We start from the raw sequence: 25,529 nt of genomic DNA on the forward strand, positions 1-25,529 counted from the left end.
AGATGCAGTTTAGGTGACTCAGTCCCAGCCAACTATTGCATTTTCCAAGAAGATGTCCTTGTTTTGGATTCTTCACTGAGGAGGAACTTTTAAAGTTAATAACAAAGTAGAGTCAGATGTAGACAGTGAACCTGAAATAGTATGGATTTTGTGTTAGGGGTCTTTAAGAGATCCTGGCCATACTGTGAGAGGTTAATTGACAAACTTTCCTAATATCTGTGTGTCCTTAGATCAGTTTGTGATGTCTCATCTTACCTGTCTGCTCATCAAAAATGAGGCAGTAGGAAGCTGAATTATTTCCTCAGATAAAAGAATCAGTTCAGCCTACTGCACATCAGGCCAGGAGTAATGACTGCAGCCCATGACTTTGACTTCTTTATCTTTTCACTCAACCTGCAGCTAGTCAAGGACTGAATTCTGCTGTTAATTTTGTTCTACCAAAAGTCATGGCATTCCTGCCAAAAATAAGTTGTATCTGCACAGCCAGCAGCTATATCTTATGACTTAGAATAGAAATTAGATGGATAAGTGCACTGACAGGGTGAGCTAATGGCCACTCCCTTAATAAGTGCTGTAATTTGAAGAATGCAAAATCTGTTTGTCCACCCTCATGGCAATTCTCCTCTTGGGAAGAATAACTCGCTGGTTAAACCCACAGATCTCAGTACTCTTTTTGTTGTGCATTTATTTTTACAATAACCTCACTTCTGAAAAAGTCAGAAAAATAGTTTTCAGGCAACTCAAGTCAGTGCCTCTGCAGTGCTGCCTGACCAGAAACCCGTGAGTTGTGTGTGTGCTGTCCTGGTCCTGCTCACTCAGGTGTGCTTAGCCTGGAGAAGCATTAACATACCCTAGGAAATGAAGTAAGTGCTAAATTTTTCTAAATAATATAAATTCTTCCTGGGAAGAGGCTGCAATTTTCCTTAAGGCTCGTCCTTTTTTATTTCATTAAGCACTTGGCTTTTTCAATTAAACTAGTGGTTTCCTTCTTTTATGACTCTATACTCTCTTCCTTTCTTCTACACGTGTTTGTCTGAATTGGTGTCTCAGAGAAAACCAGTTTGGTCATCAAGAGAGATTTAATGTAACCTTCAATGTGTTTTGAAATTTTATAACAGCTTCTAACAGCATGAAAAAAAATTAATTTCATCTTTTGTTTGAGAAAGCATACTATTAACCTGTGACAGATTTAAGCAAAATCTAACTCTTCTGCTGATCTTATGGGCTTCTTTCTCATGGAAGTAGCTGAAGCCTTCTGGAGCTGTGTATCCAAGCACAGGGCATTGTTCATGTTTGCTTAGGTGGCCCTTGTGAAGCTGGAACTAAAGCTCTATGGTTTGAAATTGATCTGATTCAATAGTATGTGTTAGTACTTATTACTCCCATAGCCCACTTCATCCTTACAGTATTTTGAAGACTTCCTGGATCAGACTGGCAAGCTCTTAATGAGAAAGATACCTTGCTGAGTGCAACAGAAGAACAGCACAGGCCTATGTGTTTGAGCCAGGGAGGTAAATATAACCCAGAGTTACACAGTGTGGTGTTTCTCATGTGCTACAGGCTGATTAGCCACAGGAATAAATGCAGAGGATTTACAAAAGATCTCCATCAAAAGTACAAACTTATATTTTAGAGGCAGCAAGTGGCAGAGGTAGCAATTGCCTGCATGAGCAGTTGCAATGAACTCAGCACCACTGTGCCAGCAGGGTATTGCTGCCACTTGGGGCAAGCACCAAGAAAACCAGGCACTCTGTTATTAAGGTCACACAAATGTTTTTAATGGCACTCTTTCAGGCTAAAAGCAGGATTTTAGCTTGCAGCTGACTGCTCTTGTTCAGGTGTGTAATTGCATCTAGCCTGATTTACAGCAGTTGAGGATCTGACCCAAGATTGGTTTTCTCTCTGAAAATACAGGCAGAATTTGGATTGAGGCTTTTATGTGTAGCAATTAAAAAGCAGTGAAAACTTGGCTTCCGCTCATCCCTGAGCTCAAGTTTCGCTTGTTTTGTTGTTTGTGGAACAGTTGAGGGTGTTTAGATGTGAGTGGCCAGGTGTTTCCAATATTGAACCTCTTCGTGTGGAAACGTGCACAGATAAGAGAGCTCAGTCTGTCACAAGCCTTGCTGGTGCTCTTTCTGCGTTTGAAGTTCTGACTTGAAAGGACTGACTTCTGAGAAATCGAGGCACAGAGTCCCAGCCCCTCTCTTTCAGCAGGAACTCTGTGACAGAGATTCAGATTAGGAGCTGGACTAGTTCTCCAGTGAGTACCCCGTGCCTCGGTGGGAGCTGAGTGTGTTTGAGCTCCACTCTGCTGCTTAGGCTTGGACCTCCCCTCTGAGAAGGAAAGGTCAGTATTTATGCCCTCAGCACCTTGTGAATAACCATGTTTGATGCTGTTTCTTGCTTTCTTGTATTTTCATCTTTGGAAAGTAAGGGGGTTTTCTTCAAAGTGCATTGTTACTGAAGTTGAGCTGTTTAAATCTTGAAAAGAGTATAGTTTTGTAATTCTGTAACTTTTCAAATTTGGAATGAGTTGAAACTTTAATTTCAACCTACTAATGTCCTCTGCTTTGTGCTTTAAAATCCAGGCAGGTTTGTACCCTATTATTAAATAAACAAAAGAATTAGGAGAATTTAGTGGAAAATTGTGAAAAGGCAGTGCTGGTGTTTGGTTTTTTTCCCTTTTTTCTCCCTCTGCTCTTCACGTGGTGAAGCTGTTTAACTTTTTCTTACTTTTCTGCTTTCCTTGCAAACACTGTTTATTCATTCTAGAAAAACATCAGTTGGGTAAACAGAAGTATTTATATGTGTAGCACTGCAACTCCTACTAAGATGCAAATTGTGCTGCAGGGAAGATAGTTTGGGCTTTTCTTTCCTCCTCTCTTTTCTTTTTTGACAGTCGGTTAATAAAGACTCAACAATAAGCAGCTGCCTGTGATGTCATTTGGGACTTTGTCCACAGAGCTTGTATTTACAAGTACTGAGCAGCTACATAGCAGCAGCAAACCCAACTATCAGCAAACTTCATGTCTGCTGTTACTGAAGGACTTTGGTGCTGTGCAGGGTGTAGAAAGCTAACTCTGTTCTTCTAACCACAAACTTTTAAAGCTTGGTAAATAAACACTGGATAAACTCAAGAGAATTTCTGGACTGCAAAGACTTCTTACGGTTCTGAGTTCTCCAGGGCTGGCATGTTTTGACTGAACTGCTGCAAGTAAGGCTTTTGCTGTTTTGGTGTTTTTATCATCTCTGTAAAGCTTATTTTCTCTGGGAGTGTGTCAGCATTGCTATTTGTAGTTTTGTTTTAATTAAAAGAGCAGCAAGTATGTAGTTGTTAGGAGTAATTACAGCCATGCATCTGACTGCAGTTCAGGACAAATGAAAACTTCATTCTGGCTTTTGTTTGTATGAGATTGCACAGAAGTGGCTCTCTCTTAATTTAAGTGATGAAACTTTAACATTCTTAAAAGTCTCCTGAGTGCTGTCATTAACTGAACAAAAACCTGGACTGTCTGAAGATGGTTCTCTTGTAAATTAATTATATTTATTTGAATATTCAAGATTATTTTGAATTTTTAATATAAATTCCTTGTAGCTTTTTAGTACAGTTTTCTTTAAAAATTATTTAATTTTTTTATACAGGCATTTATTTCAAATACAACTTGATTATTTTTTGCTTTTAGCGCCTGTTCAAGTTCTGGAGGTGTATAAGTTTAAAAGAGAGAATCATACAGTGCTTTGAAATCTGATACCTTTTGAATAGAATGAATTCTCTATTATATGAGAAACTGTAATTTTTGAGTGTTTATGTTAGGAATCACATCACATCCTGAAATATCAGAGCAGAAAAACTACCATTCTGGTAGCTGCTGTGAAAAAACTTTGTGCTGTCTGCTGTTTGTGGGACACACCTGTGTTTCTGACCAGAGATTAACTAATTTTCAGGACAACTAGCTGTGGTTGGCATGGAATTATCTGTGTTTGACAGAGGAATAAACTGGCCCATAGATGTGGTTTATTAAAATACAGTTTACCCACTTCAAAAGCTGGTAACAAACCCCAAGTCTCTTGCTTCTCATTTCAATCTTTCACCAGAAGCCCATTCTAAATTACTGTAATTTCAGTTGTAGAGGCTTTTTCTAGGATGTAACCTAATCACAGTACTGTGTATGAGGAACTTTTTATTACTGTTTACCTCTGTTTAATGATCTGTCTTTGTGAAGACAAAGCACATTTCTGAGGACTGAAATCAGAAAATTATGATTGGCAAGTGTATGAGGGTAAGTCAGTACAAATCAATCAGATAGGAATTGAAGGATTCCTCATGAATTATCACTATTTAGTTTGGTTTGCTTTGCTTGCTACTGAATTTATTTACAAGGCCTTCAGTCCCACCCAGCAACAGACTTTTTTGGGGCTTCTTATTAAGGTCAGTGGGGCTATAACTGCAGATGCCCCTCTCAAGTGACCCTGTTTCTACAGCAGATCAAAACTGTCCAGCTCTTCTTTTTAGTTGCTATAATGTGGCTTGGCATGTCGAGATACTGTGCAATTCAGGAGCTGTTGCTCTGCCTTTGCAATGGAAGCATATTCTCCTGGGGGGGTGGAGGGAACCAACCTAAATTTAGCTCTGCATTAATACCATGGGAATGGCAAAGGCTTTTGGTGTTTCAAACGGGCCTGTAAACAAGAGCATATTTTTATTCCTCAGGTGTTTGTCCTCATTTTTCAGAAATAATATTAAAAAATGTATATGGTCTTTAAAAGATGTGTTTGTAGCTCAGAAATTTCCACCGAGTGCAGGAGTGAAGAGCAGAGAGTTGTGATTGAGGCTTTGCTTTGGGGAGATGGAATGGGTTTGATCCCTATCAGTGACTTTTGAGAACAAGTCTTTCCTCTGTCACCTTGTGGCCATTAGAGATGATCTACTGTTGTGAACTGACAACTTACACTTGCAAAGTTTCAGATATTGTTGTCAAATAAAAAGCCTTTGAAATCTTCAAAATAATTAGAACAAAGTGAGAATAAATGTTCCTACTCGGGTTAAGCTTATTTTTCTCACTTTAATTTTAAATGCAAATTCTAATCTGAAAAATGTGAATTTTACTGCTTTTGAAGAAAACTTCATGGGTTCCTATGGTATTGTTTTTGTACATGAATTGTGTATAAGTGTTTAGGTTTATGAAAGTAGAAATCCTGCCCCAGTAAAAGTAAAGCAGGAGGGTACAATTCCACTATAGTCATGAGCTAATCTTCAGTTAATTCCCTTAAAAGCAAAAGCAGACACTCAAAACCTGATGATCCCGTGGGCATTCAATTTTAATTTTCCTCTTGTACATTTTCTTTCTCACATTTACATTTTCTTACTTATATACCAATGTAGCAAATTAGGATGTAGATTGAGCTCACTTTTCAGGCAAGGGATCCCCTGGCTGGATTTTTCCTGAGAAGTCTGCCCAAAGATACAGAGTATAATCTGATAATATTTGGGATGGCATTAAGAGGGACAATTGCCAAGAGAATGTCAATTCTTTGGGCTTTCTCACCATCTGAAAAGAAATGGAATAAGAGCAGACTCCAGCCTGTAATCATCTGACAAGTGGGATTGGGGTTGGATAAAAGACATGGAACAAAGGTGTCAAAGGGAATCTCAGCTGGCTGAGGAGCTCAGCACGGTGCAGCCCGGGCCAAATGCAGCAGGATGCTCTGCAGCTCGTGTGTGGCTCTGCACGTGCTCAGCTCCTGGCAGGACTGCAGTTATGGCGAAGAAAAATCCGTGCCAAAGCTGCCAGAATACCTTCAGATGTTAAAGCATGTAATATGATGTTTTATTACTGAAACAGGATAAATGTACAATGTAAATAGAACACGAGCCATTAACACTTGTAATTCTCTGTTCTGTAATGTTTACTGATACTGCTTGTGCAGCGTGCAGGAACCTGAATTACATTAGGTTTCCCCTGATGGTTACATTGATTAGTCATGATGTTTTCAGGATGAAAAGTTAGATAGCTATTATGTGAAAAACACTGAGAAATCTTTTTTGTGCCCATTGCTTGGCATTGAGGTGGATCAGATAAAGGGGGTTTGCACAGTGGCAATGGCTTCTGGAAACGGGCTGTGACATTGCCTCTGGGCTATGAATGATGCAGACCCTGAAAAGCAGCTTGGATTATAAAGCAGTGGATAAAAATTATGTTGCTGAAATATGGTCTATTAATATTGACACACAGCAAGAACAAATGCCACTGTTAAACTGCATGTTTGATAAGCTTTCCACAGGACAACCCTATTTGTTTTCAGAGCCAAACCAGCCTGGGATAGTGTGTGCACACAATAGGTCTGGACAGAATCAAATGCATGTCACAAATTATTTCCTTTGACAATGCTAATTGATTATTATAATTCATCGTTATCTAAATTGTTAAATTCAATACTTTACCGTATCCTTTTGTTTCTTTGTTGCTCAGACATAATACAATAAGGAAGAGTTAATTACCACATGCAACAACAGAGGCAAATTTCATTGTCTGCTTCACTTTGATTGAGGCAGTATTGAATCACCAGTGTGGATTTTCAGCAATGGTGGAGAAAAGAAGGAAGCAGGAATTCTTTTGCAGTGAAGTTGCTTTTGGTGGTAGTTAGCATTTGTGTTTCAAACAGTATCCTTTTGGCAGCTGGGCTCTATTATGCTTGTTTTGCCTATACTAAATATTACATAATTGTGCAAACTGAAATCATATGTGTGCTTCAATCCTGTGGGGAATCAGTGGCAATCCTTGAGGAGCCCAGCACAAGTAGACACAAGTAGAAGCATTGCATTTGTTTCTAAAATTACTTACTCCTCTAGATATGAGCACTTGGCTTGTTTTTTCAGTGCTCTGTTGATGGCCAGAGCTGCATCTGGTGGGAAGTAATGCTCTCCTCAAGGGAATTCTGGAGAGATTAGGTGATGACTTAATTTATGCAAAGTCCTAAAACTCTGCTCTACTATATCTTTTAACATTTGGTGTGACTGCTGTAAAATGTAGGATCTTTTCTGCTGCTCCGAAGTGATCTGATGAAATGGTACATTGTGGTAAGATTTTGGGGGGTTATTTTGCCAGTAGAGGGCCATGTTAAACTGGATAAAACACCTCCCTCTTGGACTCACATTTTCAGTGAGGAACAGCTTAGAGCATATGGTTGTTTTCAACAGCAAAATGAGTAAATAATTAGATCTTCTAGAAGCTGTTGAATGATTAATTATTTAAAATCAGAATCACATCACTTTTACAGTGCGACGCAGTTCTGTGTCAGTCTAATCAGACTGAATTCTGGCCTTTAAAATACATCACACCTACCTGTTTATTCTGAATTGTTCAGGGCTGATAGATAGAGCCCTAATAAGTCATTAAACTGACGTGATATACAGCGGCAGCATGTGCTTTTGCTATAATGACACAAATGAGAAAAGAATTGTTTTTCAGAGGTACAATCACGTTTGTTTTTGATGTGGCCTATAAACTAGAACTCATTATTCAGGCTCTAGTGCTGCAGGAGTTGACCTTTGGCAAAATATTTTGTTATCCTCAATCTTTTATACAGGCCTTTTGTGAACTCTGCTCAGCTCTCATTTTGCTGATTGCATTTAAAGTCATTTATTGCACAGTGTTTGCCCTTCTAGCAGATGTTAAAGGATTCACTGCCTCCCCCTTAAAGGCTACTCCTCCTCAGCATCTAATTATAACCTACACAAAAGATTAACAGATGTTATAATTGTCTTTACTCATTGATTAAATAGTTTCTGCATGATTTGCTCTCTCTTCCTCTCATTGCTGATTTGTGAGGTCTTTCTGGATGAGTCTCATGCATCTGCAATTTGTTAACAGTGCTGTCTTCAGTTTTTAACTTTTTGTGATTGTGGTTCAGTTTGAGCAGGTTATTGCTATTCTGCTGGACAATGTGACAGAACTGTGTTAAAAACAGGTGCATGAATACTTGCTTTGCACACATTCCTGATCTTCCTCTTCCTTTTAACCACTCCATCTAAAATAAATGTAAAATGCAGACTCATTTTAATGGATTTAAACTGAAGGCTGGAGGGGTAAATGCTGAGTTGCTTAGCAGTGGTTTTGTCCCTATATTTCAGTTGCCACTTGCAGAGGAAATTAGTGGCTGAGAAAACCAGTTTAAGAAGAAAATTCCTAGGAGGAAATTTCTAGTAAGACTTTCCTAGTAGGACCATTAGAAAACTGTAGGGTTTTTTTAATGAGGCTCATCTCTCTCACCTTTTCACAAAACTATTACTTTGCTATTGAGCTAATTAATCTCATCTGTGTTTTGTTCCCATGTTGAGGTGGGGGCTCTGTTCTTGGATGGATTCATAGTCCTTCCCCTACAGCACAGCAGTGCCAACTTAGCAACTGTTGTTTTATGTTCTTATAAATCTTCCAGCATCTTGAAAAGGGCCAGACCAAACAGGGTTCCTTTTCAGAGGGGTGAAACATCTTGCACATGTATTTAAACTGCTGGGGATTGATTCTACCAAAATGTCCTTCCCTATTTGGATTCTGTACTAGGTTCTCCTACTTTCCTTCATTAACACAGATGTGAATAAATGATAAGTCCACAAAAGCTTCCATGATAGTCTTGGGAAGTCTCTCAGTTCTGTGGAGCTGCATCTGCCCCAAGGCCTAAGCCTGAAGGGCTTTGACCTGCTTTGCTCTAAACTGGTATAACAAGAAAGAAAATAAATGGAAAATATTTTGTCACATGTTCGCAGACAAAATCTCTGCATGGGTTAAAGAGAAACAGGTTAAAGGCTTGAGGCTTAAATTATGGGCTTGGTTATTCAAAAGCCATAAAGTATTGTGATGTTTCCCCAGCCCATCCCCCAAATCCTCCTCAAACATAAAGCTGTTTCCTGGATTCCTAGCCAGAGAACCACCTCTTTTTGAGGTTGGGCTCACCTTCTCTGGCCAAAAACATTTTAGCAATTTTTACTACCAAAAATGCTTGAGTTCTCTGTGGATGTCTGGGAATATTGATTCAACTAATGTTGGTTCATGCGTATGTGGGACACCCTGTATGATTCTACTTTGTTGGTGCTGTGTGTATTCTTCTCTTTACAGAGAACATCATACATGGTGCTGGCTGGGAGATTTTGATAGAGAACCTACAGCACTTTAGGTTTTTACTTGGTTTGTAATGCTGGTACCTAACGTGCAATTAATGAATTTTAGTAGTGTGATTGATAATCTTTGCAGTGCACAAAAGCATTTGAACAGGGACTCAAAACTGCTCAAGAAACAGAGGTATTTTGTTTGTGAGATTAGCAAATAACACTTTATTCCTCCTTGTCTTTAAGTGACATCTCTGTGCCCCTGAATACTTTGAATTTATGAGCTGGGGGAGCAGATTATAGATTCGTAATAAGAAAATTCCAGGGTGCCAACTGTGCTTGCAAAGTGTATTTTAATCATATAGACACCTGTCCACTACCAACTTGTAACATTTCTTAGAGGTCACTGAGCAGCCAGCCAGCTGATGGAAATCACTTTTATTCAATTTCAACTTTATTTGAGTTTGAAACACTAATCCAGAGGTAAAATGCTAAAATCCTAATTATCAATAATGAAACCTGTCTAATCCCCATATTATGCTGGAGGTAAAAGGCCCAGGTTCTCATTGCAGTTACATATGAGAAAAACTCTAGAAAATAATAAAAGTTCAGCCAAGTCATGAAGGATTTTTAACACCTGCTGCTGTGAAGGAAAGCATTAAAATGAAACCTGCTGTAACAATTTAATAATGTTACTGCCTGTTAGCTCAAACTTTTGAGACCAATATCTTCATCTGGATTTTGAGGTTACACATTAAATGAAAGAGAACACCAAAAGACAGACAAGGGTAGCACAATCTACAAGGCTTCAGGTTGACCATTCTGCTTGTCTCTCTGCTTGAGAATCTGTAGCCTTGTCTGGAGTTTAATGATGTGCTCTGCTAAAACTGGTAAATTCCTTCCCTTAAGCTGCAATTCTGTCCTGATGGTATTGATTGGGAATGCATCCTGATGTTCATGGCAAGCCAGTTCTGTCATTTATAGTTACCAATTTGTCTTTAATCAAGTGAATTGCTTTTCTTGTTGATTACCAGAAAATTCTCCTGTTGCAAGAAAAAGCTTTAATAAGAAATTGCCAAGAATTTATCACCTAGATGATAGTTTTGGGTGCAGACCTGGGAACAGAATGGTTTGTAAGGTACACAGCCATACACTGTGCACCACAAACCCTAGGCAGGATTTTCCTTCCTCCTGGCAGGGAGCAAATCTTACTCATGGGTCCTGTCTCCCCAGAAAAACACTGAAATGTCACTTTTAACCACTGGCTGTTTGTTTGAAAACTTGTTATGCTTTACCTGTTTTACTTATTCCTCTTTCCCTGAATTCCAGGTTTGGATCCTATGTGTCACTGAGGATTCTTAGCTTGGATGCAGAGTTCAAGAGTTTATAACTCTGGGAAGCATAGCTGAGACCCCTCCTGAGGTCTCTGACTTAACCAGCCCCAGCTGAGGGTAGATCCCTTTAGCTCCTGCCATGCTCAGCTTGGATGTGGTGGCTCAGCCAGCTGTGAAGCAAGGCAGAGGTAGAGATTTAACTCACAGGATCCTCATCCAAGAAGGGGGGAAGGATGGGAAACTTGTGTGTTTAGGGCACACCTTTAGGCAAGAAGTCCCATGAAGGCCCCTCCTGGCTTCTTCTTTTCTTTTTTCTTCCCTTTCCTGGAGTCCCACTCAGAGTTTCTATTCTCTCCAGTAGCTGCAGGTAATATTACTGTGAGCCAGTGAGGAAAATCAAAGGTGAACAGCACTAAAGACTGCAGCAACCTGTTTAATTCCCCACTATTAAAGAAAAATATGGGCCTGCCATAATTATTGTTTTTTTTGATGCTGCTTTAATGCTTCCTAGTTTCCCCTGCAGGGAAGATGGGTTTAAATCTGTGGAGGGAGTAGAGGATATCTGTCTCACCTAGGTAGCTGCTTTTGGTGGCAGAATCTTTTCTTTGTTGGCTTTAATTCAGTTCTAGCTGAATTTCTCCCATCAAATTAATTTTGACAGAACAGCAAAGACGTGAATGAAAACTGAGTGTCTTCCACTGCACAGAGCAGAGTTTGGAGAGAGGATTATTCCCCTGTTTGAGTTTATAGTGATGTGCACATCTGGTAGATAGAGAAGAGTAATGACACAGAGAAGCAGCACTAATGGAAAGTTTCACTATTAAAGTCTTTGACAAAGAGGATTTATTCAGTAAATGACACTTACATATTACTACCTCCACAGGGCAGTGGAGAAACAGAGACAGGAGAAGTCACTGAATTTTCTAAATCTCCAATTCAAAATATGGGCAAACATTTAGGATTTACCTGAAATGAACCAAGCAGATCCTTTTCTTCCTTGCTTATACTCAAAACAGTTTTTTCCCCAATACACCCTGAATAATTAAACCTTCTGTAGAAAAATCCCCAAACTTTTAAAGATTATTTTTAGTCTTCAAATTCACAGTGGATCATTTAGAACATGCAAGTGCATTAACACTTTTCCATACAAATAATACTTTTTATTTCCCAGCTGAATTTTGAGCTAAATAGTAGTATTGAATAACTTTGGTTATTGCAAGTCTAGAGAGGTGCATAAACTATACACTTAAAGGCTTTATTTAAATCTGCATAGCATTACTTCCAAGAAGTACTCTAGGTAAAAATTATCCACTTGGAGTCATTACATGAATTCTATAGAAAAAAAATGGTTGAAAAATTCTGTGCCAACCCAACTGTTGTTTTGAAAAGCAAGGACATCTTTCAGATTTTGGTGAATAACTGACTTAAAAATTGCCAGTAGTTTTGGTTTGGTTTGTGTTCTTTTTTTTTTTTTTTCTTTTGTAGTTGGACTGTTTTTATTTTGCATTGAAAATGGACAGATGCTTGAGAGAGAGATTAAGGAATCCTAATAGTATAGTTCATTTATTTCTAATACTTTCTGGATAGTATTGTATCCATTATCCCAGAGTGTTGGATTATTATCTCTGATGGCAGTCTATATTGGCACTGACATTTCACTTGGTAGAACTGAGCACAGGTGAGCTAAAGACTGAGAGAATGATATAAAACATAGAAGAGCTACGAACCTTTTAAGTAGGAAATTCATTATTTTTTTTTAATTTACATTTTGATTACATTTCTGGCAGATGGAGAAATGAGAAATCAGTGTGTGACAAACAGTCTTCACACTGAAGGACTGGAATAAGCACTGCCAGCAGCTGATGGCATGGGGAGGAAGGATGGAGTAACATTTTTTCAAATGCAAAAGCCTTTAATTGTCTTTAATGTGGATGAACTACAGCAAAGCACAGAGATGCTGAGAAGAAAGGCTTTTCTTCCTCATCAGGGTTGTTGGGCATCTCACTTCTGGCTGCATTCTCACTTTCAGTGATTTTTTTTTTTTTTTTTTTGTACTTCATCCTGCCCAATCTTTCATATGACAAGTGTTCCTTTGATTCTCTGCATTGGATTTCACTTTAGATAATTTCTTCAGGTACTCAGCATCATTTCCCCTTCTTTATTTCTTTTCAGCCTACCATCAATAAACCTAATCAATTTCTTGCTGTCCCTCGTGTTAGGGTATGTCCCTCAAACTTGTGTGGATGGTCAGTCCTTGACATTTTAGTCTCTTCTTTGTCATTGTTTAAAGCTGCTATGAAGGGACTGGTTATTCATTCCCCACCAAGTCAATACTTTATTCAGCTTTGCTGCAATTGTATGAATTCCATAAAGTTTGTCTCTATCCTTTTGGCTCAGGCTGAATTCAGCAATGGAGATGGGATTGTTCTAAAATTGCAGGGATAAGAGGTGGAGGGCTGCTTGGTATGCCAACACTGTACAGTGTTCTGTCACCATTAAGAAAATATGCATGAAGACAGAACATCATTCACTTTTAATGTTTCCATGATAGTTTTCTTGGCCATAAGCTGAAGGTGGATTTAATCAATGTGTATCAATTTCTTTCAATTTTATGGTCTTGATATCCCACAGTCCTACATTCTCTGCTGTGTAAGAAATAAGTGAACTTATATTTGCTGGGATATCTCCCTGGGGTTTTTCTTTATGTATTCTCATCAGTGTATAGGGAATACATCCCACAAAATACCTGAAAATAGTAGAGCTGAGTTGTACCCTGTCACCTTTCTGCTGTGACCATGAAGTACAGACACTGCTGAAGCATGCATGAGAGTTGGGGCTGAATTCTTTTAGGTCATCTTTAGGTGACATTAGGTCAGCTGAAATGTGAGTAGACTTTTAACTTCTGCAAAGGCTGAATAGGTGGGCAAAAAGCTGAAGGATTTCAGTGCCCATCCTTACGGTACCTAGATTAGTTCTGGCACCCCCAAATTCTGCTCTGGTACCGCATCTCTTGTGTCTTATCCATAGCAGTGAATGGAGATGACTGCAGAGTCCAAGGACCTGTAGCTGTCCTAACTGCACAGATTTACAGAGCTCAGAAGGCATTTGCACAAAAAAAATAAGTAAAACATGATTTTTCATGATAGAAATATGCATGGTGTTCTGTGTGGGAAGCACCTGGAGCTGCTTAGCTGACTGAGGCTGTGTGTTCTTGCTTTGCTCCCTGCTAGTCCATCCCTTCAAACCACGGGCTCAGTTCTGGTCTGGCTGGAAGAGATCAGTGCTCTTTCCCCTCTTGCTCTTCCCTGGGTGGACTTTAGTCATGGTGGGGTGGAGGAGATATTTTCACATTATGCAAATAGAGGAGTGGAGCCCTTTATCAGCTGCCCCCGTCCCAGGTCACGGAGGGATGACATCCATTTTACTGTACCTTATCTTCCCTTATTTTTCACAGGACAGAATGGCATTATGATCTTCATTCACCTTCTTTTCTGGGCTGTCATTGAACCAATACCTTCATCATGAGGTTGTTGCCTGAAATGTAAGGACAGCCCCTGGCCCACTGGGAGTGTCTGTACAGCAAGGAGAAATGTGAGACACGGTGTTACAACCCACAAAGCCCCAGATTCATTAGGAGCAAATTCTGCAGCCTAGACACTGACATTTCCCTCTGATGCAAATGACTTTAGTTATCTAAGGATGCACAGAGCTGGATACTGAACATGTTACTAGTAACTAAGGAAATATTTTTTACAATACTTACTTTCTACAGGGAGTTTTCCTTTGAGCCATGTGAACATTTTGAAGTGTTACTCAGTGCTCATAAGAGTAAAACCAGATGTCTGAACACTATTTAAGATGGTTTAATAATTCTTCATATCCACTGAGCTGGAATACCATAGTAAATAAATGATCTTTTATTCCTTTATTCTCTGCTGGAAAGGAGGACCAAAAGGAGTTGCATTTCTTTGGGATACTGTGGCCATCACAGACACCATCATCTCTTTTAGCAGTGCAGGTGGAAGGGGTGGAGTGCACACAATGAACTGGTGATTTTTAGTGGTCCCTCTGGACTATGATTACAACAGATGGGCAGGCAAAAGAGATGATGACTGAAGTGCATCTGCCTTAGAGAGGGAGGGATCTTAAGGCACATTTCAAAATCTCCTAGTTCCAGTTTCAAAAACCAAATTGGCAATCCACCATTGCTTGCAACAGAGACCCTGATGCAGATCTTACATGTAGGTCTGAAATTCTTGGACTTTTTTGAGCAGTGCCTTGACTTATACTGATAAAAGGAAAAATGAAAAGAAAACAAAAATCAAACTGAGAAAAACATAGAGAATTTGACTATGTGTTTTAAATTCTTCAGTTAGTTGTCTATCAAACTGATTCACATGCTGTATTTTATTGCATTTATTTTTCTGAATATTGAAACATATTAGATGAACTGGATGTCACTGCCTATAAAGAAGATTTGTAATTCAAAGTTTGATGAGATTTTTGTTGAGCCTCTGCTGCCAACCAGCCACTTTACCATGAGAAATAACTAACCTTATTAATGATGTACTAGGTTAGAGGTTACATCTAGTTGATGCCAGAGGAGTCTTTATTGGGATATAAATGGGGCATTTGCTTTTGATCCTTGAAATCACCACATAACCCTGTACGTCTGTGAACAGTAACAGTGAAATTTCCTCGGGTCCTAGAGTTCAGCTTCTGCAGGTGGCTGGAACTGACTATTTCTGACTAAGCTCAGCTGTGGTTCCCAGGAGAGACAAATGTGTGTTGAAACCCCCAGAGGCAGCTGCTGATGTGCTCAGAACATGCCTTTTGCAGGTTAACAGCCTTGCATTGCTGAAAGAGGATCAGTGACTAAGGGAGTCCGTGTTTATCACATAAGAACCTATTTCACATATTTTATAATAGTTTTTGATAATAAATAATATATAATAATAGGTGGTTAGAAACTGAGCCAAGAAATAGGAGCTTTGGATCTAATGTTTCCTTCAGCCTGAATAGCCTCAGTCATGCTTGGATATCTCTGTCTTGGTTACAGGTCTTACAGTGTTCTGAAGGATTTGATTTCAATGCAGAAGCTAAGGATACAGAAACACCATTGTCATAATCTGTTTTTTATTGATGATAACACTAGAATATCTCCTTTTTCTTCCCCTACTGTCCTGACTACAGATTCATGCATTCTATCTGCTTATCTTTCATTATTTTTGTCTTGATAATTTTATTGCATGATATGAATGCTTCATATGTCCCATAAAAGCAAACATGGAAGGGTAATCCTTTGACCTTTCAACATTCTTTGGTGTAATTTACTGGCCATTCCTCTCCTCCCTGAGGCATGGCCCTGAAATCCTATGATAAAAATGGACAGCCAATCCAAATAGAAAACACTGAAAAGGTTAAAGCTTTGATTATGTTAGTCTATAAATGTACATAGTCTTTTTATTTTTTCTGCTAGAAAGAAAATGAGAGCTGAAAATGGCAACGGATGAATCATGCTTATTACAGAATACGGAAATGGTATTGGTTCAACCCATTCCTGTTAATGCTGAAAGAATATAATCTTGAGCCCTCTCATTTTATGTCACTGCAACCCACCTTATCCTCTTAAATGAGTGCATGCATCCATTTAATTAACCTGGTGAGATACTGAGATATAAATCTTTTAAATGCTTCTCATGCAATTCATCTTGACAGCTGTCGTAGTAATAACATCTTTAATGCCATATTCTTTATTTTCTCATGTATTGAAATTCCTGGTATTATTTTGAGCACAGTGATAGGTTTGCTGGATTTAAGCCCTTAATCTTAACTTGTTTAAATCCTCAGCGCAGTGCTATAGAAAGCTTTACTGGTTGTTTGGTTTTCTGAATAAATGGAAGATTACTTTGCATGCAGAAAGCCTAAATATGTTTTGCAAACTGCGGCTGAAACATGGTGGAATTTAGAGCTGGCATGCTTTCTTTCAAATGTTTCTAGAACATGCTATTGAGTCTCTTCTTTGCTGGCAAGTGACCACCAGTCAGAAATTGCATGAGACAATCCTAAGTGCTCTACTGTTTTGATTCTGAGGGAGGGGGTAAGGGCAGGAGAGATTATTTGGCTCTGAAATGAGTCAACCTTTTGTAGACTGCCATGTGTCAATGTCATTGTACTTCATTAAAATCACAAAAAATCAAAGAATCTTGGAATACTTAGGAAATCATCTAGTTCAAAACCCTGCCAAGGAAGAGTGAAAGATGAGAAGGTTCTTTTCGGGCTCTGGCCCTTCCCACGCTTCTTTGGGGGGCTACTTTATCATGGCCTGGTGTGTGATGGGCAGATAGTGGTAGGACAAGGGGGAATTATTTCAAAGTAAAAGAAGAGAGATTTGGGTTAGGTTAGAAATCCTTTACTCAGAGGGTGGTGAGGCACAGGTTGTCTGGATAAGTTGTGGTTGCCCCATCCATGACAGTGTTTCAGGCAAGGTTGCATGGGGCTTGAAGCAACTTGGTCTAGTTGGGTGGCATCCCTACACGTGGTATGGGGGTCAGAACAGGATGATCTTTAAGGTCCATTTCAACCCAAGCCATCCTGTGATTCTATGACTGCTGGAAAGTTTTCAGTCAGAAATATAGGAGCACTGGATTAGGGAGTGTTTTGGGTCACAAAATAACTTGCAAAGACCAGTTGACTCTGGGCATTCCCTGTACAGTTCCAATAAACTTTGCAACAGCTTTAGAGATTGTAAGAAATTTGGGGTGTATGAAAATTAATTATTCCACAGGAAAAAAAAAAAGAGAGAACTGGAAAAGTAATATTATTCTGCCCAGATATTTCAGAACCACTTGACAATTTTTTTAATACAGCATTCCAAAGCCAGTCAATATGTAGTTATATAGGCAGAATGGTACAGCAGTGCTGCGTTTGCTGTCTTATAATTCCCATAATATTCTACTCATCTAAGCATTTTAGCTTCCTGCATTGGAATTTTTCTAATTAAATTAACTCATTAATGCTGGCACATGGCACATTCTCCTTCCCTGTCTGCAAAAATGCAGTTTGCTAATCTAAATAGCAACCTAATCCACTGGGTGTGAGTGCATGACATGTACATTAGTGCTAATGAACTGCTGACCAGCCTCAGCAAATACCTGGGAGTATTTGGCATTAGGCAGGGCCTGCCCACAGTGCTGCTGTGAAATACACTGGGCAAAACAAAAGGCATTTAGCTAAGTGTCAGGTTGCAGAAGTGCTGATGTTGCAGTTTTCTATTTCCCAAGAATTGAACTTTGAAACAGCAGCTCAAGGGAGAAGTTAGGAATTATTTTTCTGCTTTGTCACTTAAAGCTGTGACCAAGCTAAATCCCACAATGGAGAGAGATAAGGGTGTGGAAATGAAGCCATGTTCACAGTTGCCTTTTAATGACTAGGCAGAATGGTTTGAATACTCTGCCATTAGAGGAAGAAAAAACCCAACACACCTCCCCAAAAAACCAAGGGAAATAATCAAATTCATTACTATAAACCTAGTAGATTTTTACTGGCCTATGCCTAGCAAGATAAATGTAGTGATTTTATAGAGCTGGACATTGATCTGTTAAACAAACATCAACTTTAATTCTGGAATCTTTTTTTTCCCTTTCCATTCCTGGGAGGCCCTGATAAACTGTACTGACTATACCTTCCCTGCAAAGACCACAACAAACACCTGTGCGTGCACATCGATGTTAAACCACAGCTGGCAAAAGAAACCCAGCTGCAAAATTACAGACTCAATTCAATTAGGTTCCTAGGAAACTGAATCACTCCACAGATTGGTAATGAGATATAAAATCTTTCACCTTTAGGTTACCTGTTCATTCTAACATTTGCTTTGATGACAATCTTCACTTTCTCATTGCTGCTTCCTGACCTCTGCCAGTGATATTACTCTCTTTGCAGAGGGATAATACCAGTTCTGGTTGTTTTCTCTCAGTCTTAAAGTCTGGCTGTAAAGCAAGCAGGGCTAACAGTAAAAAAAGCATTTAAAGGTGATCACTGTGTAACTCTGGCCTCATTCTGTTACCCAACAGTTAGGTTTCCACAAACCACAAATCCTCTCCTCTTGTTAACAGCTGGGAAACACAAGCTGGCTGCTGAGAGGGAATACCTTGCTGCCCCATGGGTGTTTTGCCTTTTGGCAGCCTTAAGTTGTGAAAAGCCAAGAGTGGGAAGGCTGCATTGTATCTACCCTGAATTTAAACAAAAGGGTGCTGGTTTGCAGAGATGTCATTTTTGTCATGTGTCATAACTGTTAAATTTATACATGTTTGTAAGAGAAAAATAAATAGTCCCTTTCCAGTTACCAAACAGATATACTGCTTGCTAGTTCCCAGCTGGCATTTGTTGGCATAACTCTGTTGAAATGTGACTGCAGTTTCAAACTGCCTGAAAATATCTTGGATGCTTATCTGAGGAATATGATGTTGTACATTTTCATCAGCTAAAGCAATATACATCAATCATCCTTTGTTACTACTAGAAATGAAGAGGGTATTATAATCCAAGAATTTCTCTCATAGATTCTAGAGAGTGCTTTTCTGTGTTAATCACACTATTTCTCCAGGGCATACTTTTCAAGCCATCTCCTGAAATAATGAACATTCTTGTACTGAATGCTAAAAATACTGCACTCTAGGATATATAATCAAGCTGATGCCTCTGGCTTGCTGGCTTCCTCAACAGTGAGGGCAATACCCTGAAGCAAGATCACACTTGGGTCTTCCTCTGAGAGTTTTTTCTGTGCCCAAAACCTTGAGCCCTGAGCTCAATGCAAACACTGGGCAAACATCTGGGACCTGCATTCCCTTAGACTGAGCCCTATACACTTCTTGGGGTTACAGCCTTCATCCCTGAGCGCTCAAAACCAAGTGTCTGCCCCCATATGCTCAATGTAGATGAACTTCCCCTTAGGGAAGAGTCCTACAGCAGAAACATTTCCTGCAGCACAAAGAACTGGAAGATGAGCCCCCAAAGATTCAGGAATATACATGTCTGAGTGCAGTATGGATGAAGACATCATAAATCAGATGTGACTTTGAAATAAATAGTTCACTGTTCCACTGAGTTAATGGGATCATCAGGGTCTGAGTACTGATCACTGGGGTCTTGTCTGTAAACATATGGACAAGCAAATTGGGCAGGGAAGGCAGGTAAATTTCCTCAGTCTGTTTGCTTGGTAACACAAAACCACTATTTCTGATGTTCGGGCAAACCTGTTCTCAGCACTTTGGCGTTCCAAGAGTGCTCCATCTGGACAGCTGTTCTCTTCTGATGAGCTTCCCAGTGGATATGTTAGCTCCATTTTGAGTTTTTGTTAGTCTTTTGTTTGGTCTCAGAGGAAGAGAGATTTACTTGGGAGGGCCGTTTTTCCTTTGTGACAAGCAGTATGATGCACAAAAATGACCATTCCAAGATGGAAACTTGTTCTGTTTTTGCTAAGTGCTTCACTCTGATGATCATTTTTCTTTAAAGGCCTCCTGAGATGGGTACTTTGAGGCATTAACATATGTTGGTACAGGTGATGTATTGTATTATCTTGTCTGATAATTACCTGTGATTCAAAACTTTGTGTGCTTAGCCTCAGGTGGTTAACTCTTCAGAGAGATGTGTGACAGGTAATGTGCAGAGGTGAGAGCTCCCATGGTGTGTGTGGGGGAAGCACTGGAGCCAGCAGGTCTGGAGTTGCTGCACCAGTACATGAGTAGGTCCTCGTGCTGTGCTAGTTATGGCTACAGTAACTAGCACTTCAGGTGCCTAGGGCCACATATTAACTATAGGAAAAATTAATAATAATCCTTCCTGCTTTTACTTCTGAACTAGAATTTGGGGTGGCTCCACCAAATACCTGCAGACAGAAACTTCAGGCACTTAACTCATATTAAGTATTTGACCTTCCATGGGGATTACTGGCTCCAGCTGTAGCTCTTACTAGCTCTTACTAGCTCATTCCTGAGTGCTCAGCAAAGTCTCCCTTGGTGGAAGTCATGCACTCCAGGCATGATGCATGCTCAGGAGAATGATATCATGATTACGTAAGGTTGTTTGCTAATTTCTGGCCTAATCACACAGTGTAATACATTGCTGCTGTGTTTAAATCTATTGCAGTGTTTCTTTTGCTCACTAATAAGGAATAATAGGAATTATGTGATATCACACCATGGAGATTCCTTATTAGCTGAATTAAATAGTATGTGTAGTTTTAGGGTTGGAACTACTGACAAAGCAAGCAAAGGGCTTACAGGTAAACCTGAAGAAAACCCCACAAGGCTGCAATGAGCACAGTGAAGTAGATTTTCTTGCTTTTGTAGGCACATGTTCTCATTGCATGTGTTCCTTAGATAAATATATAGGGTAGTTAACTTTTATCTGTTTGGGAGAAAGTAGCCTGAATTCTGGTCTTGCATGAATATAAACCAGAAGTACAAAAGAAGTGTAGGAACCACCAGGTGCCATTCAATAGAGGGCTGGATTCACCACTGCATGGTTTGGTAGCTGGAGCACTCAGGGCCTCCCCACGGGAAGTGCTTTAAAAAGGCAGTCCCAGTGTGATGCCCATGCCGTTCCCAACGATCCCAGTGCGCCTCCGGGAGCGCTCTGGATTCCAGCTGGCTTCAGCAGCTGGGCCTGGGGCATCCTGATCTCCTTGCAGGCAGCCTGTGCTTGGCCCACGTTCAGGTTCCTGTGTGCCCTCGTGGCAGAGCATTTGGGGTCAGCTTGAGGGAAGAGCTGTGAAGGTTTTATCAGCTTGATATCCCCACAGTGACAGATGGGATTGTTCCCAGGTGTGTGAGAAGTTGAGTCTATCCACAGACATGCAAATGTGTCTGGAGGGCATGTGCAAGGCTGCTTTTGGGAATGCCAGCTGTGCTACCCTGCAGCAGAGGTATCACCTGGCTGTGTGTGATCTAAGGTGATGCTCACAACAAGCAGAAAGGATCAGAAACACAGACGTCTTCTTTTCCAAGTCTCGTTTTTCAGCCAGTGGGACTGTGATAAGGAAAATACAATCTATGAGATGCAAGAGGAAATGTCTGTGCATGGTTCTCTATAAGTATATCTGCCTGCCTTAATTAGGTTAGATTCTGATTTCTGTTATCATTCTACTACTTTCTGAACATCCCTAAAAAATTCATTAACTTTGCCCATATTCCTGTATCACCAAAAATACATATCTTAAAATACAAGCTGTAACTTTCAGATACACATAACAACAGGAACATTTAGGAAGAGAACTGGTAGTTGTTACTTGTAAGCTGTGGCTTGGCTTTAGTAGAAACCAGGAATTACCAAACCCTACAAAACTGGAAAGATTAATTCCCTCTGTGGTAGCTTTATGGGCTGAATTCCCTGGCTGTTCTGTACAGGCAGTGGGACTGTCTGATTACTACAGTGGAATCTTTGACCTTAAAAATGTAAGGAAGATGCTGAGAGCATTTGTCTCTTGTTAAGGATAATGGGAGTTGAAAGCTTTTAGAACTCTTCAGGATTAGGTCCAAGATTTGAACATCCCAGTAGCAGCACAGATGTGCCAACAAGCAGGGCTTACTGAGGGCAATTAATGTGAAACAAACTGTTTCCTCCCCCTGCCTGGCCTCAGGTAATTCATTGGCTCTGCAAATTCAGCTCCCTGCCCAGTTCAAAAGACTATGGAAACATGGGTGTAATGCTAAAGGCAGTTGTAGCAGATTTTTTTTTTCCCTTCTGCCTTTAAGAAGCGACCCAAATATATTGGTAATATTTCTGTTTGGAGAGTTTAGATTTTTTGGCACAGAACATTTATTCCTGGAACACAGCCTACTAGAAACACAGTTATTAGCTGTTGGGTTATTACAAAGTTAATGATGAAAGACAGTAACAGTTTAGTAGGATATTGAAATAAGCATTTAATTATTTTTTTTTTTTCTTCCAGTGATGCTGAAAGCAGCCTGACATTTCTGGTTGATCAAAAGGAAAACAAATAACTGCAGCTATGGAGAAAAAAAGACAGCTACAGAAAAGGGAATTTGGGAAAAGACTTTCTCTGGACAGCAGTCTTGTGGTAAGAATGAATATTTGCTGCATTTACTGAATATATATCTTGTCATAAAAATATAGTTTTAAGAGACAACACTCACAATTACATATATTTTAAAGGTGTTTATCTCTTCATCACAGTATCACAACATTTTGTCATTATTCAGATTCTACAACAAAAAGTATTGGAGGAATTTTATGACATCCTAGGTAGAAACTTGTCATCATATAGAAACATGTCCCTGAATTCACTGAATTTGCACAAGGAAGGAATCCAGACAATTGTAATGGATTTTTTATTAAAATTCTAATAAGCTTCTGTGGGAATCATCCTGTGTTGCTTCATACTTAGTGAGTGAGGGCTGTAAGTGGCTGAGGTCCTCTGTCAGAAATGTTATCAGGATATCAGCACAAATGTGCTCACCATAGCAAATCTATAAACTACTCTAATATCTACTGAAAGAGAAGCATAAATGCCACATGCTGTAAAGCAATTGCTTTTGCTTTACCTAGGATTTAAATTCATTGGAGATTGTATTCTAGATTTATTTTTTAGTTAATATTTTCAAAGGATGACTGAGAGAAACAAGGAGTTTTTAGACCTGTGTACTGAAAGTGCTCATAGATGCCAGAAAATGCTCATAGATGTGGAAGAGCTGTGTATGAGGATAAAAGTGCCTGTGTCAGGTATTTAGCATGACAATCTGCAAATACTGAAACAGGCATGGCTGAGAGATCCAAGGAAACCTGTGCCATCTCTTTTACACTCATAGAGGTGATGACTGTGGGACCCCAAAGCCCTTTTGCCTGCAATGCCACACCTGTGCTAACCCCATTACCTGAATTTTACACATTATTACAACTATGGTGTTTCCTTCATCTTATGCTAAAATTGTGGTTTGGGATTTTTTCCCCCCAAAGTATAAAGCCCACTGACATGCTAATAGCAGTGAACATGGACTCAGCAGGTTTCAGTCTATCTACCAATGCTCTTCAATCACCTGCTGTGTTCCTTATTGGGGTCAGTAGAGCAGTCCCACCTTTCCAGGTTTCCATCCCTTTAAGGACTCTGCTCCTCTCCCTCAGGCCTTATCTACAAGGCACATCTCAGGTAATGTTAGGTGGCCAGTGAAGAAATGTGCAGAGAATGCTCAAAAAGAGCTCAGTCCTTTTCTTGGCTCCATTTCTTATGCTGATGAATTACATTCCTTTTTTCAGAAAAATATAATTAATTGGAGAGAAATAAAAGTAGTCCGGAATAGTGAATTCTCTGAGCTGCTCAGGACCCTAAGGAAGAGCTGTTTTAGCTGCCCCTGTTCAGGCCATACAGCTCAGGGCTCTGATACTGAGACATGACTGTTTTCAGGTTGTTCAGCCTGCAACAAAAGCTGCTCTCTTGGCTTGCACGCACTCAGCAGGTCAGGTCGTGCTCCCAGCACTTTAAAACTCTTTCTATCTTGTGGGCAGAAAAAGAAGGTTTGCTATGAACTCACAACTTTATGTAATACACCCAGAGACAGACAAAATCTGAAAGGTTTTGTAGGCTCAGAAGTCTGTTTAGTGCCAGGGCCTAAACCTCTGTTATTGGTTCTAGGCATACACAGCCCCAAAACAGACTCCAGCCTAAATCCTGCAGCTAAAATGTGCTGCTGTGATCCAAACAATCGACCACAGACTGTCAATATTTATCTGGAGAAAAGAATACTTGTAGAAACTGGGTACTGAAAGCTAAGGGAAATGCTAGCAGTTGTGAATTTTGCATAAAGACGTTGCTTAGTATGGCAAATCAGTACTATTCTCCCCTAAATGTTCTCATTGATGTAATGGACTAGATTTAGCCTTTAATAAATGTATTAAGATAGAAACTTTCATTTCTCTGAGGTGACTGTGATGTGGTGTGTGGATGGGAACAAGGAACCAGATATTTCTGGCATCCAGTCCCACCTAGTGGAAATTTGGATTTGATTTATATCCAAGGTAGGGCACTATGTCTAATTCTTACCCTTCCCTATGAGTAAGGGGGGAGTAGAGAGAGACACTTGTCAACAACATACTGTTTGTGTGGCACCATCCAAAGTGCTTTGTGTTGTATTCAGTGCTATGTTCATGTTGAAGCACCCAAAAGGACTTCATTGGAGGAGAAACAGAAAGCATGGTTGTATGGGATGGTGATACTCTCTCTGTGCTCTTTAGCAAGGGGTAAGGAGGGTGGGAGATTGCACACAGCTAAAATTAGTCTTCAAGCACTGGCTTGAGGTCAGTGAATTAGTGCCAACGTGTGGCAGCTGAAGTTCTGTGGCTGATTAACCCATATTGGTGTGAAAGTGGGGAAGGAAATGCATTGAGGGAAAGAAATATTGCAATACTTCAAAATTTTGTACATCTAAACCTGTCATGCTGTCATCACCGTTGTAAAGCAATAACTTCTGCTACAGGTGGCATTTACAGGTTATGTCACTTGTTGAGTTTCAGGGCACACATCCATTTGCTGTACTGGGGTGTCACAGGTCTGTGTCTGTGAAGCTTTTCATCGAGCTGAATATGTGCAACCAGATCTGGGAGTGCCATCCATACATTTAATTAGAAACTTTTGAGGTCTACTTTTGAGTTGCCTGCTCCCAGCTATTATTTCATAACAAATTGGAAGAGACATTCTGAGACTCAAGTGCCTTCAGCAGCCCATAGTAAGTCACATGGCTGCCTTGTGACTCCATGAAATTGCATCAGGAAAGGCAAAGCCCTTTGTGTCCCTTGTTGTCCCCAAATTCCTGTTCTAGCATACCTCCTCTTAATTGTTGCCTTCATGTATGTCTATCTTCTTTACCCTTGTCTCATCACATTCTGTTTGAGCATCGTGCTTTAGTCCAGTCTCCTGCTCATCTGAGTTCTTGGGTCTCTCTTGTCCTCTCTTAAAGAAAGTGAGGGAGAAGGGGTGAGGGGGAGAAAGAGAGGAAGAGAGAGGAGCCCTTGGAGTCAGAGATCAATCCTCATGGAGGTAATGATCCAGGCTTGTTTATTGCAAATCTGAGGGCACA

General features: G+C 39.9%; 1 protein-coding gene across 1 annotated transcript in view; it reads left to right on the forward strand.

The window, feature by feature from the left end:
- The first annotated feature begins 2,992 nt into the window (after positions 1-2,992).
- The window catches only part of NCKAP5 (NCK associated protein 5), a 351,387-nt gene continuing 328,850 nt past the window's right edge, over positions 2,993-25,529 (forward strand). Inside the window, exons 1-2 of the mRNA XM_059852591.1 lie at positions 2,993-3,214; positions 22,391-22,519. Coding sequence (XP_059708574.1) covers positions 22,451-22,519 — 69 coding nt within the window. The 5' untranslated portion in view covers positions 2,993-3,214; positions 22,391-22,450. The remainder of the gene's footprint in view (positions 3,215-22,390; positions 22,520-25,529) is intronic.

Source organism: Haemorhous mexicanus, chromosome 8 (genome assembly GCF_027477595.1).
Source record: "Haemorhous mexicanus isolate bHaeMex1 chromosome 8, bHaeMex1.pri, whole genome shotgun sequence".
NCBI lineage: Eukaryota > Metazoa > Chordata > Aves > Passeriformes > Fringillidae > Haemorhous > Haemorhous mexicanus.